The sequence below is a fragment of the Macrotis lagotis genome, chromosome 3 (assembly GCF_037893015.1).
Source record: "Macrotis lagotis isolate mMagLag1 chromosome 3, bilby.v1.9.chrom.fasta, whole genome shotgun sequence".
Lineage (NCBI taxonomy): Eukaryota > Metazoa > Chordata > Mammalia > Peramelemorphia > Peramelidae > Macrotis > Macrotis lagotis.
The window spans coordinates 54,692,209-54,709,475 of NC_133660.1; the positions used below are offsets into that span (position 1 = coordinate 54,692,209).

A 17,267-nucleotide genomic window follows, 5' to 3' on the forward strand; every position below is an offset into this window, starting at 1 on the left:
CCACTCTTCTACCCTACCCCTTCTTTAAGATCCAGCTCAAATGTTACCTCTTCCATGGAGTTGGCTTTGATTTCCATAAGTGAAAATGATTTTTCCCTTTAGATATATTTTTTACAATTATATTCTAATTTATGGATTGTAAAGTCTTTGAAGACAGCAATTGTTTCATTTTTTTCCTCTATATCCTCAATGCCTTTCATAATGCTTATTAGGGGCTTAATAAATTCTAGTTGTTTGATAAATTAATTGATTTACATTACATTCATTTGTACATATGTCTCATCTCCCTTTATCAGATTGTAAGAATAATAGGTACATTTATGTAGTTCCCACTATGGTCCGGGAACGTAAGTATTCTACAATTATTACCTGATTTGACTCTTACAACCACGTAAAGAAGGTGCTATTACTAACTCTATTTTATTTTATTAGGATTTTGCAAGGCAATGGGGATTAAGTGTCTTGCCCAAGGATTAAGTGTCTGAGGCTGAATTTGAACTCAGGTTCTCCTGACTCCAGTACTCTATCCAATGCACCACCTAGCTGCCCCTGTATATCTATTTTAAAGGTGAGGAAAACAGAGCTTACATGACTTCCCAGGGTCACATACCTTGCAAATGTCTAAGGTCAGATTTGAACTGTCTACCTGACTCTGGACCCAATATTCTTAACCACTGTGCAAACAGTGCTTGCTTCTTAATGTTGGAGACTATGTCTTTTTATCTCCTCTAATTCACAATGGAGGCATTTAATGCAGTAGGTGATTTATTCATGTAAAATGAAGTAACAGATAGGGCAAATTAAACATTGTAAATAGTCACCTAGTTCCACTTTGCCATTCTTTAAATAATTTAGAAGCATTGTTCAGTGCATCTGTATCTCCCATCTTGCATGCTAGCCCTAGGACAGAGGCACGAAGTAACCTTGAAAAAGGGAGAGAAAATCAAATGCCATTGTTTAACCATTGTAACCAATTTTTTAAAATAAAAATGTTCATGTCAATAAAATAAAAAATAAAGAATAACTTTTCAAGATGTCCTCCTTCATCTTTCCAACCCAGAGAATCTGCCACAGGCTTCACCCGACTGCGGAGGTATTTCTAAAATAAAAGAATCATTTAAAAAATGAGTAGCCTTTACTGTTTGGTCAACTCTCTTTCATTTCATAAATAGCCTAAGAAATCAGAGGATCTAGTAAAAACCATTGAACTAAGACTCTTTTCTGTTAACCACTCAGAACCCAAACTTTTGATCAGAGGATTGGCGTCATCACTCTACAAATTTGAATCCATCTTGACCCAGTCTTGCTTTACCACTAATTCCTTGTTAGATAGTGAGCACATCAACATTCTTCTCTGTACCTTACTTAACCTGTCCATCATAGAGTTATGATATTCTTCATTTCAATTTCCTCTTTTTTAAAAATGGGAATAATAATAATAATAAAAATAATAACAGCACCTAGCTTGGCCCATATAGAGATGCACAGATGCAATATGATCTATCCACATTATAATTTCCTCTTGAGAAAACCATTATATTCAAATTGAAATTCTTTTGGGTATAGGATATTATAGAACATTATACAACATCATTTGTTATTAGTGAAACTGGCAATGATGAGAATAACCAAAAACAGAGATATATCTTAATACTAATAGAATCTTTGTAAAATTGTGCTTAAATATCAATAAGTTCATTTAGTACATTATGGTTTTCTTTTCTTTTTTAAAGATATATACTACATGGTTTGCAAATGCTTTACATTTCTCATATTATTTGATCTTCAAAATTACCCTGAAAAGAATGTGTCATTGTTATCCCCATTTTTAAAAAGAGGAAACTGAGACTAGGAACATCACATTATTCCTAACAATGTGATCCCTATTATGAGATCTTATGTTCCTAGAATTTGCCTTAGCATACTATATAGTTGTTGAAGTTTCTTATCCTTAATAAAACCTCCTTCTGTCAACATAACTGTTAATATGCAAACTTTTTTCGTGATCCATAATTGGAAAATAAATGGCTTGTTTAAGTTAATACCTTCATCTCCACTTCATTTTGAAAATGAAGATGTTGACTTCTGCTCTGACACCCCCAGCTTACTCTACTTTTTTTTATATTTAATCCCCCAATTCAGTATACCTGAAGCAGAGGATATAACTCTCTATCATCTTCGAGCATGCTGGTCATATAAGATAGTGCTGATACAACTCTCTGCCATGTTAAATATTCCTGTTCTCTGGTCAGATACAAGGTCAGGTTCAGAGGAACTCTGTAATTCAGAAGATTGGCCCTAAAGAAAGAAGTGTAATACAATTAATTAAAATTTCATTCTCATTTGACTGAAAGCCATTAATGGAAAGCAACATATCATTCAAAGACAATTAGGCTTCTTTGTCATCAATAATGCCTCCATGAAATTATTTTTAAAATTGTATTTATTTGTTTTTTTAATATTTATTTATTCTTTTTTTGTACAAATAATTTTTTATACATTAATAAAATATTCTTGTTTAAGAGTAAACAAAATATCCCCTCCCCCATATAGACTTGCTTGAGCGATAAAGTAAAGGGGAGAAAAAAAAATTAAAATAAAAAAATAATAGTAATAATTGTAGGTATGTCCAAGTGGCGCAATGGACAGTGCCCTAGCCCTGGAGCCAGGAGCACCCGAGCCCATATCCAACCCCATACACCCAACAATCACCCAGCCGTGTGACATGCAAGCCATCCCAACTCCACTGCCCTGCAAAAAACCGAAAAAAGGAAAAAAAAAGACCCCCCCCAAAAAATAGTAATAATAGTAGGGGTGGCAGGGTGGTGGACAGAGCATTGGCCCTTGAGCCAGGAGCACCCGGGTCCAAATCCAGCCTCAGACACCCAAAGATCACCCTGCTATGTGGCCCCAGGCAGGCCACCCAGCCCCATTTGCCCTGCACTCCCCCACCCCAAATAATAATAATAATAATTATAATTATAATAATAATAAAATGTGCTTCAGTCTTTTTTCCAACACCAACAACTCTGTCGTGGGTGGATCACATTCTTTATGGTAAGTCCATGGCAAAAGTGACTTCCATATTTTTCCACCACTGCCATTGCTGATTGCAACTCCCTCCTTTTGTATTTCTCCACTATCATGTACTCTATTTTCTCTCTCTTTTCACTCTGACTCTGCTGTAGGGTAGCTGAGTGGCACAGCAGACAGATCCCTGGTCCTGGGGCCAAGAGGCCCCGAGCCCCCCTACCACCCCTTAGGCCTAGCATCCACCTGGCCCTATGGTCCCGGACAGGCCATCCAACCCCAACCCCTTGCAAGAAGTAAAAAGGAAAATGTGTTATATCTGACTACTCTCCCGCCATGGTCCATCCTTTCCTCCATCACTCACATCCCCCCCTTCCCCCTGTCCCCTCCTTTTCTTCTTACTCCAGATGCCTATACCCCATTGAGTATATATGCTGTTTCCTCTCTTAGCCACCTCTGATGAGAGCAAAGATTCCCTTCTCCCCTTCCATATCATTGCAATAGCTCATTGTAATAAAGAAAAAACTTATTATATGAGATACCTTGGCCTATTACCCCTCTCCTTTTTCTTTCTCCCATTACATTTCCCTTTTTTTCTATTGACTTCATTTTTGCACCATATTTTATCTTCAAATTCAGCTTTCTCCTGTGCTTCAACTATAAAAGCTCCCTCTACCTGCTCTGTTAACTGAGAAGGTTCATATGAGTATTATCAGTGTCATTTTTCTATGCAGGAATACATGCAGTTCATCATCATTAAGTCCTTCATATTTTCCGCTTCTCCTCCAATCTCTATGCTTCACCTGAGTCCTGTATCTGAAGATCAAACCTTCTGTTCAGCCCTGGCCATTCCAAAAAGAACATTTGAAATTCCCCTGGTTCATTGAAAGTCCATCTTTTTCCCTGGAAGAGGACATTCAGCCTTGCTGGGTAGTTCATTCTTGGCTGCATTCTAAGCTCTTTTGCCTTCTGGTATATTGTATTCCAAGCCCTACGGGCTTCCAATGTAGCTGCTGCTAAGTCCTGTGTGATCCTGACTGCAGCTCTACAATATTTGAACTATGTCCTTCTGGCTGCTTATAATATTTTCTCTTTGACTTGGGAGTTCTGGAACTTGGCTATAATATTAATAGGGGTTGGTTTTTTGGGGATTTCTTTCTTGGGGGGGATCGGTGGATTCTCTCCATTTCTATTTTGCCCTCTGCTTCTAGAATATCAGGGCAATTTTCCTGTAGTAATTCTTTGAAAATGGTGTCAAGGCTCTTTTCCTGATCATGACTTTCAGGTATTCCAATAATTTTTAAATTATCTTTCCTAAGTCTGTTTTCCATATCAGTTGTTTTTTCAATGAGATATTTCACATTTTCTTCTAATTTTTTATTTTTTGGGTTTTGAAGTAATGAATCCTGGTTTCTCGTAAATTCATCAATCTCCCTGAATTCCATTCTTTGTCTGAAGGATTTGTTCTCCTCAGAGAGTTTTCTTATCTCTTTTTCCATCTGGCCAATTTTGCTTTTTAAAGCATTCTTCTCCTCAATAACTTTTTGAACTGTTTTATCCATTTGACCTAAGCTGGTTTTTAGCAGGCTATTTTCTTCAGCATTTTTTTGGATTTCCCTGACTAAGCTGTTGACTTCATTTTCATATTTTTCCTGCATCTCTCTCATTTCTTTTCCCAGTTTTTCTTCTAACTCCCTCATTTGATTTTCAAAGTCCTTTTTGAGTTCTGTCATAGCCTGAGCCCAATTTCTGTTTTTCTTGGAGTCTTTAGATGCAGGAGCTTGTGCTTCCTCATCTTCAGACTGAGTGTTTTGATCCTTCTTGGGTTCATTTGCAAAATATTTCTCAATGGTCTTCCTCTTGTTTCTCTGCTTGCTCATTTTCGCAGTCTGAGCCTGGTTTTAGGGTGCTTCCTGAGCTTTTGGGACACTCCCACACGGATCTCAGTGCGTGAGGCTCTGTCCTCCCTCCTGGTCTGTGAATGACCATAAGCACCCCCTTCTGCCACAGGGCCGAGGTGGGGGGGGGGGCCCTGCTGTTCTGTGGGGAGGCCTAGACTGTGATCAGGATCTGAATGTGTTCAGAGCCCCAGAGTCCTGTTCCAGAGGCAGAGGACAGAGCTGGGCAGTCTCTCTCTCTCTTCACTCTCCTCCCTAGGTTCAATGGGCTCATGCCCTGGAGCTCCTGCTAACCGGGCTCTGCCTGCTTCTGTTCCTGGATCTGGGCTGAGACCATGTTGCTTGCTGTGCACCCTGAGGGCTGGGCTCCACATGCTCACTCTGGCAGAGGTCCCTCCCCCAGCTGTTCCCCCAATTTGTGCCTGTTGCTACCTGGGGCATAGCTCAAGAAACTCCCCCGCTGCTGTGAGCCCGGCTCCCAGGGCCCTGGGGCTGCCTCTGGGAGGCTGAAGTTCTTTGCTCTGGCAGGCCACCCCTACGACCCCGGGGGAGCAGAGCCTTTCTGCTCTTTTCCAGGTTACCTTGAGTTGGAGAACTGCTTCCCTGGGTCCCTCTGTGGGTTCTGTCTCTCGAAAGTTTAGAGTCCTTAAGTATCGAAGTTTTATAAGAGAGCTTCTAAGAGACGTTGCTCTCTTGTTGCCATCTTGGCTCCGCCCCCGAAAAATTGTATTTATTAAGAGCAGTTTAAAACTGCCTGGCTGGCAAGTTGGAAACCTATCAAGTGCTTATGTTAGTAATGATCTGTTTGCTTCATCATACAGTCAGCAATGACAAGATAGTAAAAGCAGCACATGCATTTTAAAAGACACTGGAGCTAAATTCAAAGACAAACAGAAACTATCATGTTATATGTTTAACTCCAAAGAACATAAAGATTAAAATATGTTCAGAAGTAGATATGATATCACCATTAGAGTCACAATGAATCTGCTGTAAAAATAGGTTATTGAAATTACTTTCATTTGTATTTTTTAAAGAGGAAACATTAATAACTGTTAGTTCATTTTCCATAGGTCCAATGAATATTACATGGAAAAGTGCTTACATTATTCAACCAATCTATGTTTCTTAAGTTTCCTCCTATGGAAATTTGTCTTATTTCCTAATGGTCTTCTTAGATTAAAAAAAAAATCCCTCTGGATGTTTTGTAGACATTTCTAGAATATGTAATCAATACTGATTGCCCCTAGTACATGGTATAAAATTTTTGAATATCACTTCTCTCTTCTCTCTCCCACTCCAATCAGATACAATCTAAATTTTAGACAAAGAATCCTAGATGGAAAATGAAATCTACTTTCAGAATTTTTAAATGTATAAATAAATGTAAAATCTTTTTTTTTTGTTTTTATTTTTTTAGGTTTTTTGCAAGGCAAACGGGGTTAAGTGGCTTGCCCATGGCCACACAGCTAGGTAATTATTAAGTATCTGAGACCGGATTTGAACACAGGTACTCCTGACTCCAGGGCCAGTGCTTTATCCACTACGCCACCTAACCACCCCTTAAATGAAAAATCTTTAAACTTGAAGATATGTGAGTTGACACTTATTGAGTCATTATAGTGGGTAAAGAATGTTTTCTGAATCTCAGTTTAAAATAGAGGTAATCTATTAAAAAGTGAAAAGGGAATATGATCACTATTGAAAGGATGCTGTCCTGGATTGTATGCTGAATATTGTTCGGTAAACTAAATCAATATTATTTTATCAATAGCCTAAATCTATCTATCTTGATCAAGGTTGACAGGCTGTTCAGACCCTAACTCATCCACTATGGAACAATGGAAAGAGAGTTATATTGGAGTCCAGGATTCAGATTCACATCCAGGTTTTCCCATTTACTATCTGTTTGAACTTGACCAAGTCATTTAACCTTGGTGGATCTGTTTCATTAACTGTGAAATGATAGAGTTGAACAAAATAACATCCTCCGTCTCTCCCAGTCTCTCCCAGTTCTAACTCCATGACCCCCATTTTGCTCATTCATCCTCTCTTTGTATTTGACAATGACTTCCTTGCTGTTCTTTGAACAAGACAATCCATCTCCCAATTCCAGGCATTTTCATTGATCCCCTCATATCTAGAATGCTTTCCCCCCCATCTCTCCTCCACCTGACTTATTTCATGCCCCAGCTAAAAATTTTTCCTTCTATATAGGGAACTTTTCCTGTATCTTCTCTCTCTGTTGATTCTTTCTAATTTGTCCTGTCTATAGACTGATTAGACTGTGAGCTCCTTTAGAACAGGGACTGTCTTTATTTTGTATCTCCAGAATATAGACAGTGCTTAGCATCTCATAGGTACTTATTAAGTGTTTATTGACTGACTGATTTGAACTTCCTGACTACCAATGAAGCTGATCCATTGGAATGAAGAATGTTTCCCATTCTCTAAAAGAGATATAAAAAAAGGTAAAATTTATCCAGTATTAATTAGTTAAATGGAACTGGCATGCTAGGACTCAAATCAATGGTAGGAGAGGATAAAATCTGACTGAAACTTTTTCCCATTTAAACTTTCTCCCATGATAAAAAGTTTTACTCAATTGTACATAATGTATACCAAATTACTGATGATCTTATGGAGGAGAGAGGGAGGAAAAGAGGGATAAAATTTGGAACTTAAAATTTTATTTTAAAAATTAAAAATTTTTCTTTTCATGTAATTGCAAAAAATAAAATACTGTTTAAAGGGGGGTGAAAGAGAAAGTTCTTTTATGACTTGTTCAATTTCTTCCTCTGAAACTAGGTTAGGTTCTCTTGTTCATGTTCTGTTGATTACATTATTTTATATATTTGTAAACACTAAATTTTTAAAATTTGTTTTACTAGTATATAATTAGGTAAATATTTTTCAATAAGAGTTTTATTTTTTATTCATTTATTGAGAATTTTCCTTGAAAAAATTTTGATATCATTTAGTTTTCTTTTTAATCAAATAATCTAACAGTTTACCTTCTTGTTGTTTTGTCTAAAGTCAATTTTCTTTTTTTGTATTTGTATACTCAGTAATTAATATTATGTCTGGAACTGAAAAATGTTTACTGATTAATTGATTGGTTTTATTTATTCACTATGATGGATTTCTGGAAGGACATACTCAAAAACTGCATAGAATAAGAGGTCATAGAAAAGTGGTATGCTGTGGCAGAGTGAGAAACATGCATATTGATTAGATCACAGAGTTGGTTCAGGCTTTAAAATGACCTTAATATTTAATATTAGTGTAAAATTTGCCCTCAATTTGGATCTTGAGGTTCCAATGCAAGTTTGGAACATTTGGCACAACCTGCACCTATGTAAGCTTTTAGAAGAGAAGTCTTATTTTTTCTCATGGGCCTGGCTATTTTCACAGATCAAATGAGAAGGTAAGCTCTTGGTTCTTTTCTCTTAGAGGCAGTTAGGTGGTACAATGGAAAGAAGGGCAGAACTTTCCAAAGAAGTTTCTGAAGGAGTTTTACTGCATATTTAAAAATATGTGTTGGAGGATGAAAGATACAGAGGAGTTTTCCCATTACCTATCTGGTGGATCTAAATCAGAGAGTCAGAGGAATTTTTCTGGTTAGGTCTCTCTCATTCAGTATTGAGAATGGATTGGCTGGTTATATAAGTTGTTAAATGTAAGTCTAATTCTTTAGACTGTTTTGGGATACAGTGGATAGAGTCCTGGACCTGGAGTCAAGAAGACTCGTCATCCTGATATCTGGCCTCAGATACTTACTGTGACCCTGGGCAAGTTACTCAACCTCTGTCTGTCTTTGCTAAAATTGAGTAAAATAATAGCATGGTTGTTGTAAGGATCAAAAAATAATATTTGTAAAAGTGCTTACCATATTGACTGGCATACAGTAGGTTATATATAAAAGTTCTTTTACCTTCCCTATTGTATTCTCTTCCCACCTCCTTCAGACTGAACTTTCTCTCTCTCTCTCTCTCTCTAGGTACTTCTTAGTCCCTCTGCTCTCTGAGGAAGCTTTTTTTGAACCAGGATGGGTTGCAATGAATTTCTGATAGTGACATCAAGGTAGCTTCCAACTATGTTCTTGAGTCATTATGATGCTCAAAGCAACCCAAGTAAATTTATATTTTGTTCTGGAAATTTAAAATAAATCAATAATTTTCTCCTTTGACTATCAGTCCTCAGCCAGAAATTTCTCTCTACCATATACAAGTTTTAAAACACCCCTCCCCTCCCCCACTTATTCCCTATTACTCTCCAATACTGCATTAAAAAAAAATTTGGTCATTGAAACAAAATAGATTTTAAATAGCTCTACCTGCCTGCTCATGAAGCACACATAAATGAAAAAGATACCATTTTATAAGCTTTATATCTACAATTAGCCGGGAGCAGTGACTGGTGATCCAGAGACTACACATCTCAGGATAGCACAGACAGTAGATCGAAGGTCAAGTGGATTGACAAATTTGGAGAAATTTAAAAAATAACTGCATTTTATAGCATTCTAATATTTACAAAGCTTACTTTGCCTCCATTATCTCTTTGATGCTTACAACAACTTTATGAAGTAGGTACTAGAGCTATTATTGCAAAGAATTGTTTTCCATTGTATCTTATGCTCACTTTTTTAATCTGGCACCTCCAGTTCTTTGGAATTTAGAATAGTTTAGGAGAAAGGGAAATCAGGACAATCAGGACTTGAGTTGTTTCTTACTGTAAACCCTTGAGTAATTCACTGAGTCCCTGTAAGTCTGTTTCCTCATTAGTAAAATGAAAGGTTTAGACTATATGACATATACATATGACTATATCTTAGAGTTCTGTAAACTTCACATTTCAGTGATTCTGTGTTTCAAAGAATTCCATTTAACTCCCCAACCTTTCAGCATTTGTGGGACTATTGCCAAGAAACTGTAAATGGAAGAGAAGACTTTCCAGTTGCCTGAGTCATCTTCTTTATACATGGTAACTCACTGAGAGATTCACAAGGGTTCTTCAGTTTCATCCTGAAGCAAAACGAATTGTCTGAAATATGTTATAAATGAGAATTAAAGGGCTGAAGTTATTAGACTATCTGATTTTTTTCAAATAGCCAAGATAATAAACTTTCAAAAAAGTTATCATCGAGACCCAGGGGATGCTGTCCAAAGAAAGTTTTGAAAGGATTTTACTGCATGCTTAAAATATGTGCTGGAGGATGAAAGATGCAGAGGAGTTTTCCCATTTCCTATCTGGTGGAGTTAAATGAGGAAAAACTTTTTAAAATTGGATGCTATCTCAGTAGTGAGACAGGATAGGCTGAATATGCAAGTTGTTCAGGCATTTCTTCATGACCCTTTTAGGGGTTTTTCTTGGATATTAGATGGATTTGCCATTTTTCCCCTCCAGCTCATTTTATGGATGAGGATATTGAGACAAATAGGGTCAAGTGACTTGCCAGAGTCACACAGCTACTGGGTCTGAGGCCAGATTTGAACTCAGAATGATGAGCCTTCTTGACTTCAGGATAGGCACACTATCCACTGTTCTACTTAGCTACCCACTGAGATGGAAAACTTATTTCCCAAGTCTATACTCATAACCTAGATTCTTCAGTCTCTATGCCTCTTATTCTTAGTTGTTCTCCCATGACTAGAAAGAATTCCTTCCTCATCTCCTCTAGTTTCCTAGAGCTCAAGATCCACCTCTACCTGTCACCTTTCTTGATCCATTCTCCCCACCATAGTAGGGTCTTGTAAATTACCTTGTAATTTTTTCCTATAAAATTTTTTGCAAAATAATTCTGTCTATGCCCCTTCCCCCAATAGAATGTTTAGTGGAATAGGAAGTTCATTTTTTTGGTCTTAGTATCTCCCCTCCATACTGGTACACATGACATTTTTAGTAAATGTTTGGGGGTCCAATGATAGACTTGGTCCATTGGTCGCTTACCAGCTGTATGCCAGGAATCTTTGGAAGACACTTTGACTGGACAGGAAGGAAATACTATTTGGGAAGCAATCTTGAGCAGGTTGATACTAAGTAGTGTCCTGAAGTCCTAAAGACTAACATTTCCCCAAGATCACATTCAGAACTCCAAAAGTAGGTTATATCATCATGATGTTTATCCCTAGGCAAAGTTGCCAAGACTATCAGGTCACTCATGTTCCCTTCTAACTATGAAAAGGGATGAAGTTTACAACATAGATGATGAAGGAATCTCTAGGGTAGCTCAAGCTGATTTAGTTGTCCTAACAAGGACCTAGCTCTCTCAGTTCCAAATCCTAATGAAGGAAATTGGGAGATTCAAGTACAACCAAATGCAAAAAAGCAAAGGAATGAAATGCATTGTATTCCCATTTTATTAAATCATAAAGGAGTTCTTTTTTGTACCATTGCTGCCAAAGGTCATAGCCCCATACCTAGGAGTCAGGAGGGGACACACCAACATCTACGACTGCCACAACGTGTCAAAGCAAGGTGGGAGCAAGGAATTCATGGTTTAATTCATGTCTTAAACAGGAGAAGCCTCAGGGAGGCCAATTGTGTCAGACAATCATTTTGCCAACGCCCTTGGTTACATGCCTTCTGATTTTCCTACAGAACTCATTGGCTTGCTGTTCCTGCCTTCAGTTCCAACTTCCTGTTTTTCCTTAACCCTTTGAATTTTTACAATCCCAAGAAACTCTTGTTCCTGACCCAGTCTGGCCTTTGGCTCACATTCTCATTTGAATATGGATTTGGATTTAAGGGAAAATATATTTTGGGAATTTTTTTTTCTTTAAGTTTAGTGATTGTTCTAAACACTAGAAAGCTTTGGATTTGAAATGAGAGTTCTCATTTTTTTATGAATCTATGACTTGGATATCTTAAACTTCATTCTAAATCACTGGGCTAGGAAACTTTCACAATGTTATAGAAGGTTAGTATTATTTTTTGAAAAGCATGGAATAGAATTGACCAGAAATCAGACTTGTGTTCTGGTTCTGTCATTAGTTAACTATATGACCTTGAACTTTTATCTCTCTACATCTGTGTTGCCTCATATCATACAGGAAAGTATTAGGTATACTATTTCTTTAGCATGTACTCATGTAGAGTACTTAGTGTTGAAAAAGATTGAAAAGTGTTTTTCTGTAAAGAGATTTAGATTAAACGATTAAAGTTGTAAAGGATAAAAATTATTGTCATTGTTATGGGCGAATATTTTTATACTTAATTTTTATACTTAAGCAGAAAAAGAATTGGGGTTTTTTAGGTTTTCTGTTTTTGTTTTTTGTTTTGCAAGGCAAATGGGAGTAAGTGGCTTGCCCAAGGCCACACAGCTAGGTAATTATTAAGTGTCTGAGACCGGATTTGAACCCAGGTACTCCTGGCTCCAGGGCCGGTGCTTTATCCACTGAGCCACCTAACCACCCCAAAAGAATTGTTTTAATATAAACCAATAAATATGTATATGAAGAACACTTTCAGATGAGATTTTTGGACAAATCTGAAGGGGAAATAAATTTGTGGTACAAATTTGAGGAATTATTTCTTTATTAAACATATAGAAAGAATCGCTACTTATATGTAAATAGTTTAAGATTATAAAGAGATTTTAAAAAATATTTTATTTATTAAAACTAGAGAAGTATCAGTGTAAAGAAACATTATTTCAAGGGCACCAAAGAGACTGGATGCCTTAGAGGCATTTAAGAAGAGGAATGAATGGCACCTCCCTTATTTGTATATACATGTTTTATGACTGAAGAGATTAAAACTAAGAAAATTAGAAATCATATAAACATTTGAAAGTTAAGATATGATTGAAATAATATTATTGATCTGATAGGAGAAATATAGGGAGTCAAAACTTTTTAAGTAAAAACTGAGTCACTGATAGCCAGGAAGTTTTTATGAAAGCCATCAAACACTAAAATAATAATATCAGGGGATAGTTTGGAGAAAAGAGCAATGGAAAGGGGAGATACAAAAAGGGGACAGAAAAGTTGCTCCATTAGAATTGTGGCATTGGGGTGGCTAGGTGGCATAGTGGATAAAGCACCGGCCCTGGAGCCAGGAGTACCTGGGTTCAAATCCGGTCTCAGACACTTAATAATTACCTAGCTGTGTGGCCTTGGGCAAGCCACTTAAACCCATTGCCTTGTAAAAAAACCTAAAAAAATTAAATTAAAAAAAATAAAAAATAATAATAAAAACAAAAAGAATTGTGGCATTAATTGATTAATATTTGTCCTTTGCTCTGGAAGATTATGACATCAGAGAGGTGAATTGGATTTGAGTGAGGGGGTCTGTGCTAAGTCACCAGCTTCACTTTTTCCTCCAGTGCCATCTGGATCCAATGGTCAGATGTGAATCAGGTCAACTGGAGATGGCCCTGGATGCGAGGCAATCAGAGTTAAGTGACTTGCCCAAAGTCACACATCTAGTAAGTGTCAAGTATCTGAGGCCAGATAGAAACTCTGGTCCTCCCAACTCCAAGGTCAGCACCACCTAATTGCCCTTACGGCATTAGAAGCAGTCCTTAGACGCTGTCAGATGAAAGATGGCTTCAATTAACTGATTTGGTCTGAGAGAACTGACATCATTATCTAAGATTTCCTTTAACAGTTGTGGCCTTTCAGCACCATCTAGAGGTTCTGGAGGAAAGGCAAAACTTTCTCAAAAGGGTTTATTAATCTCTGCTTCAACCTCTGGATTAAGAAGGAAAAGCAGGGCTTTGCTACTACCTTGCATCTTGGTGATTGAAACTGTGCTGCTATGAGTTCTATTCTGATTTAACAGCACAATATTCAAGATGTAAAGGGTTGGATAGGTTGTTTTGTAGAGCCAGTTTGATGAGCTTGACAGTTGTTTGGCTTACATTGCTCTTTATGTTAAAAAAAAAAAAACTATTTCTTTCTATATGTCCTTTTAATAGTGATGGTTACCTGAAGGAGCTTAGTAAAAGCTATTTTTTTGTGGGGCAGTGGGATTAAGTGACTTGCCTAGAATCACACAGTAAGCATCAAGTGTCTGAGGCAGAATTTGAATTCAAGTCCTCCTGACTCCACTGTGCCATCTAGCTGCCCTAGAAGGCTATTTTTTGAAAAGAAAAGGGAAGATTGTTTTCCTAATGGTGGGAATCAACAGTCACAGACAAGTAGTGAGCAGAGTTGTTTCAAGTGTAACAATTGTTCCTGAATGGTTCAGTCATATTGAAGCCTGAAGTTTAGAGTGGAGATGCCCTAAATATGAGTTTTCCTTCTTCATGTTCCTATACATATGAGAGCATTGTTGGAAGAGTGTGATCTAGATTTATTTATGTATATATGTATATATATGCATATATATAGATATGGTGATGCATTTTATTATTTATTTGCTTCAAAATAGTGATATCTATAAAAGATTTTTGCCTTATATAAATGAAAACATTTAAGATCTAAAAGGATTATTAATATGAGTTGTTGATAGGGTTTGCAGAAAACTTAAAAAGTTTAAGATGTCTTTAAGATCTATGGGACATCCTGTATATTCTATGAGGGCTCAAAAGCTAGAATGATGGGAAGATGATGTATATTTCCTCTAAATAGGGTCACCCTTGGGATTCTAGAAAAATTTGCAAGTAGGTAGTCATCATCTGTTGCTGGGGACATAGCCTTGCTGGAGTGAGAACAGAATGGAGAAATAAGCAAAATAAGACAGTTGTGAAGTGTTTCTCATTCAACAAGAGGCAGGAAAGTCCCAAATATGACATTAGAAGGTGCTTATACTTCATTTTAGTCTTTTTTTTATCCTACTTACCTCATTCCAATGTGGAAGCATTGGAATAAAACATGGATAAAAGTCTTTTTATCTATAGTATGAAGGGATTAGATTAAAGTCTATTATAATCATATGAACTTGGAGAAAGCAAGAAATTTGGAGTTTGAGGGAGAAATAAATTATAATTGAATTAAATAATAAATTATAATTGGTTCAAATTGGTTGATTTAAGCTAAAATAGATGGAATTTAATGAGTAATATATTATTTTTATATTTTTTCAAGGAGATCATTGAGAAAATGAACATTATTATGAAATACCTTAAATCATCTGTTTTGTTTTTAATAACCAAGCCTACCTTGACAGAGCAAAGGCATCATCCAAAAAACTTGCTCGATCACCAGAAGAAAATACCTGGGAGGGAAAGAAAAATAAATAAAGAATACAGGCCTAAATGAAAAAAAGTACTTATACTCTCAAAGCAAAACTAAAACAATCCATCAGCTTCTTTTTCCTCACCATGTGGTTGCTTAAAAGGTCTTTAGCTAACTGATTCCAAGTTGACTCTTCATAATTTACACGATAAAATCCAATATGATCTGGGTTTATTTTCAGAAAAGCACTTCCACTAGAGCCTTCAGGATTCAAAGTGATTCCTGGAGTAGTAAATAAAAACTAATGAGAAACATGTTTGCATCTATCATAAACACCTAGAAGTTAGATCTAGTGTAGAGGAATGGAAAGGGGAAGGAAAGGAAGGAAGGAAAGGAAGGAAGGAAAGAAAGGAAGGAAGGAAAGAAGGAAGGAAGGAAGGAAGGAAGGAAGGAAGGAAGGAAGGAAGGAAGGAAGGAAGGAAGGAAGGAAGGAAGGAAGGAAGGAAGGAAGGATAAGAAGGAGAGAAAAAAATGAAAAAAAATGAGGGAGCATACACACTAATTTTCATCAAGGAGTCAATTCTGAATTTGATCTAAACCCCCAAAATCTGATTCTTATTTAGTTACCTAAACTGAAAAATGCCATTGGAGTGTGTGAGATGAAAAGGAAATAACTAATGTGCATAAATGCTCTGTAATACATGGCTTTAACTTTCTGGTGGCAGAAGTTGATGATGTTTTTAAAAAGGGGTGGGGGTAGAGCTCATGTTTTCTGAAGGCAGTCCATATTGTTCTAGTCATAATGGATTAACCAATAAGAAATATTCCCTGTAACAGTCAAGAGAGAAGGTAGATAATGTAAAAATTTTAATTATTAAAATCAACATTCAGTTTAATGGAAAAGGGTTTCTGTTAGGGCGAACATATATTTGAGAATTAGCCTTATTTCTAAAACTTGTCAAGGAGATCTAAAATCATATTCAAAAACAATAAAAGCAATAATTCTGCCTCAAGTAATTCATGTTTATTAAGTTTTTACAGAAAGTTGGGAAACAATTTTTGTAGGTAGGAGTTCTGATAAAGCTATCTTAAAAATATAGAGAGAATTGCATCAAATTTGTAAGATTATAAGTCATTCCACAATTAATAAATGGTCAAAGGATATAAATAGTTTTCAAATGAAGAAATTAGAGCTACATCATATGAAAAAATCATTTGAAAAAATGCTCCAAATCATTATTGATTAGAGAAATGCAAATTAAAACAACAATGAGGTATGTCTCACACCTATTAGATTAGCCCAGATGAGAAAAAGGGAAGATGATTAATGTTGGAGAGGTTGTGGGAAGATTGGGACATTGATGCATTGTTGGTGGAGTTATGAATTGATCCAACCATTCTGGAGAGCAACATGGAACTATGCCCAAAGAGTAATAAAACTGTTCATACCCTTTTGACCCAGCAATCCCAATTCTAGGCCTATATCCAGAAGAAATCATAAAAAATGGGAAAAGTCCCACGTGTTCCAAAATATTCATAGCAGCTCTTTTTGTCATGGCAAAGAATTGTAAATTGAGGGGATGCCCATCAATTGGGGAATGGCTAAACAAGTTATGGTACATGAATACTATGGAATACTATTGTTCTATAAGAAACAATAAATTGCCAGACTCTAGAGAAGCATGGAATAAATTACAGGACCTAATACTGAGAGAAGAGAGCAGAACCAAGAGAAGAATGTACACATCGACATTGTGAGATGAGCAATCTTTTAAAATTATTATAATTTTTTATTTTTATTTTTCTGGGTTATTATTTATTATTTATTTTTCTGGGTTAAGTGACTTGCCCAAAGTCACACAGCTAGGCAATTATTAAGTATTTTGAAGTCAGATTTGAAGTCAGACCCTCCTGATTCCTGGGCCAGTGCTCTACTGAACCACTCAGCTGCCCCGAGATGAACAATTTTTTTTGTTTAAATCTTTTTTTAGGTTGTTTTTTTTTTTTGCAAGGCACATGGGGTTAAGTGGCTTGCCCAAGGCCACACAGCTAGGTAATTATTAAGTGTCAGAGGTCGGATTAGAACTCAGGTACACCTGACTCCAGGGCTGGTGCTCTATCCACTGCACCACCTAGCTGCCCCTTGAGATGAACAATCTTGATGGATGCAGATCCTCTCAGTAATTCAGAGAGCTAGGAGAACCCTGTTAGACTG

The 17,267-nt window shown here is 36.6% G+C and overlaps 1 protein-coding gene across 2 annotated transcripts in view; it reads right to left on the bottom strand.

Moving 5' to 3' along the window:
- ENPEP (glutamyl aminopeptidase) overlaps nt 1-17,267 on the bottom strand; it is a 113,104-nt gene that overhangs the window by 10,236 nt on the left and 85,601 nt on the right. For both annotated transcript variants that reach the window (XM_074228708.1, XM_074228707.1), the window contains 5 exons: nt 15,198-15,334; nt 15,037-15,092; nt 2,148-2,298; nt 1,026-1,099; nt 822-923 (listed from right to left, as the gene is read on the bottom strand). In XM_074228708.1, the coding sequence (XP_074084809.1) occupies nt 822-923; nt 1,026-1,099; nt 2,148-2,298; nt 15,037-15,092; nt 15,198-15,334 (520 nt within the window). The remainder of the gene's footprint in view (nt 1-821; nt 924-1,025; nt 1,100-2,147; nt 2,299-15,036; nt 15,093-15,197; nt 15,335-17,267) is intronic.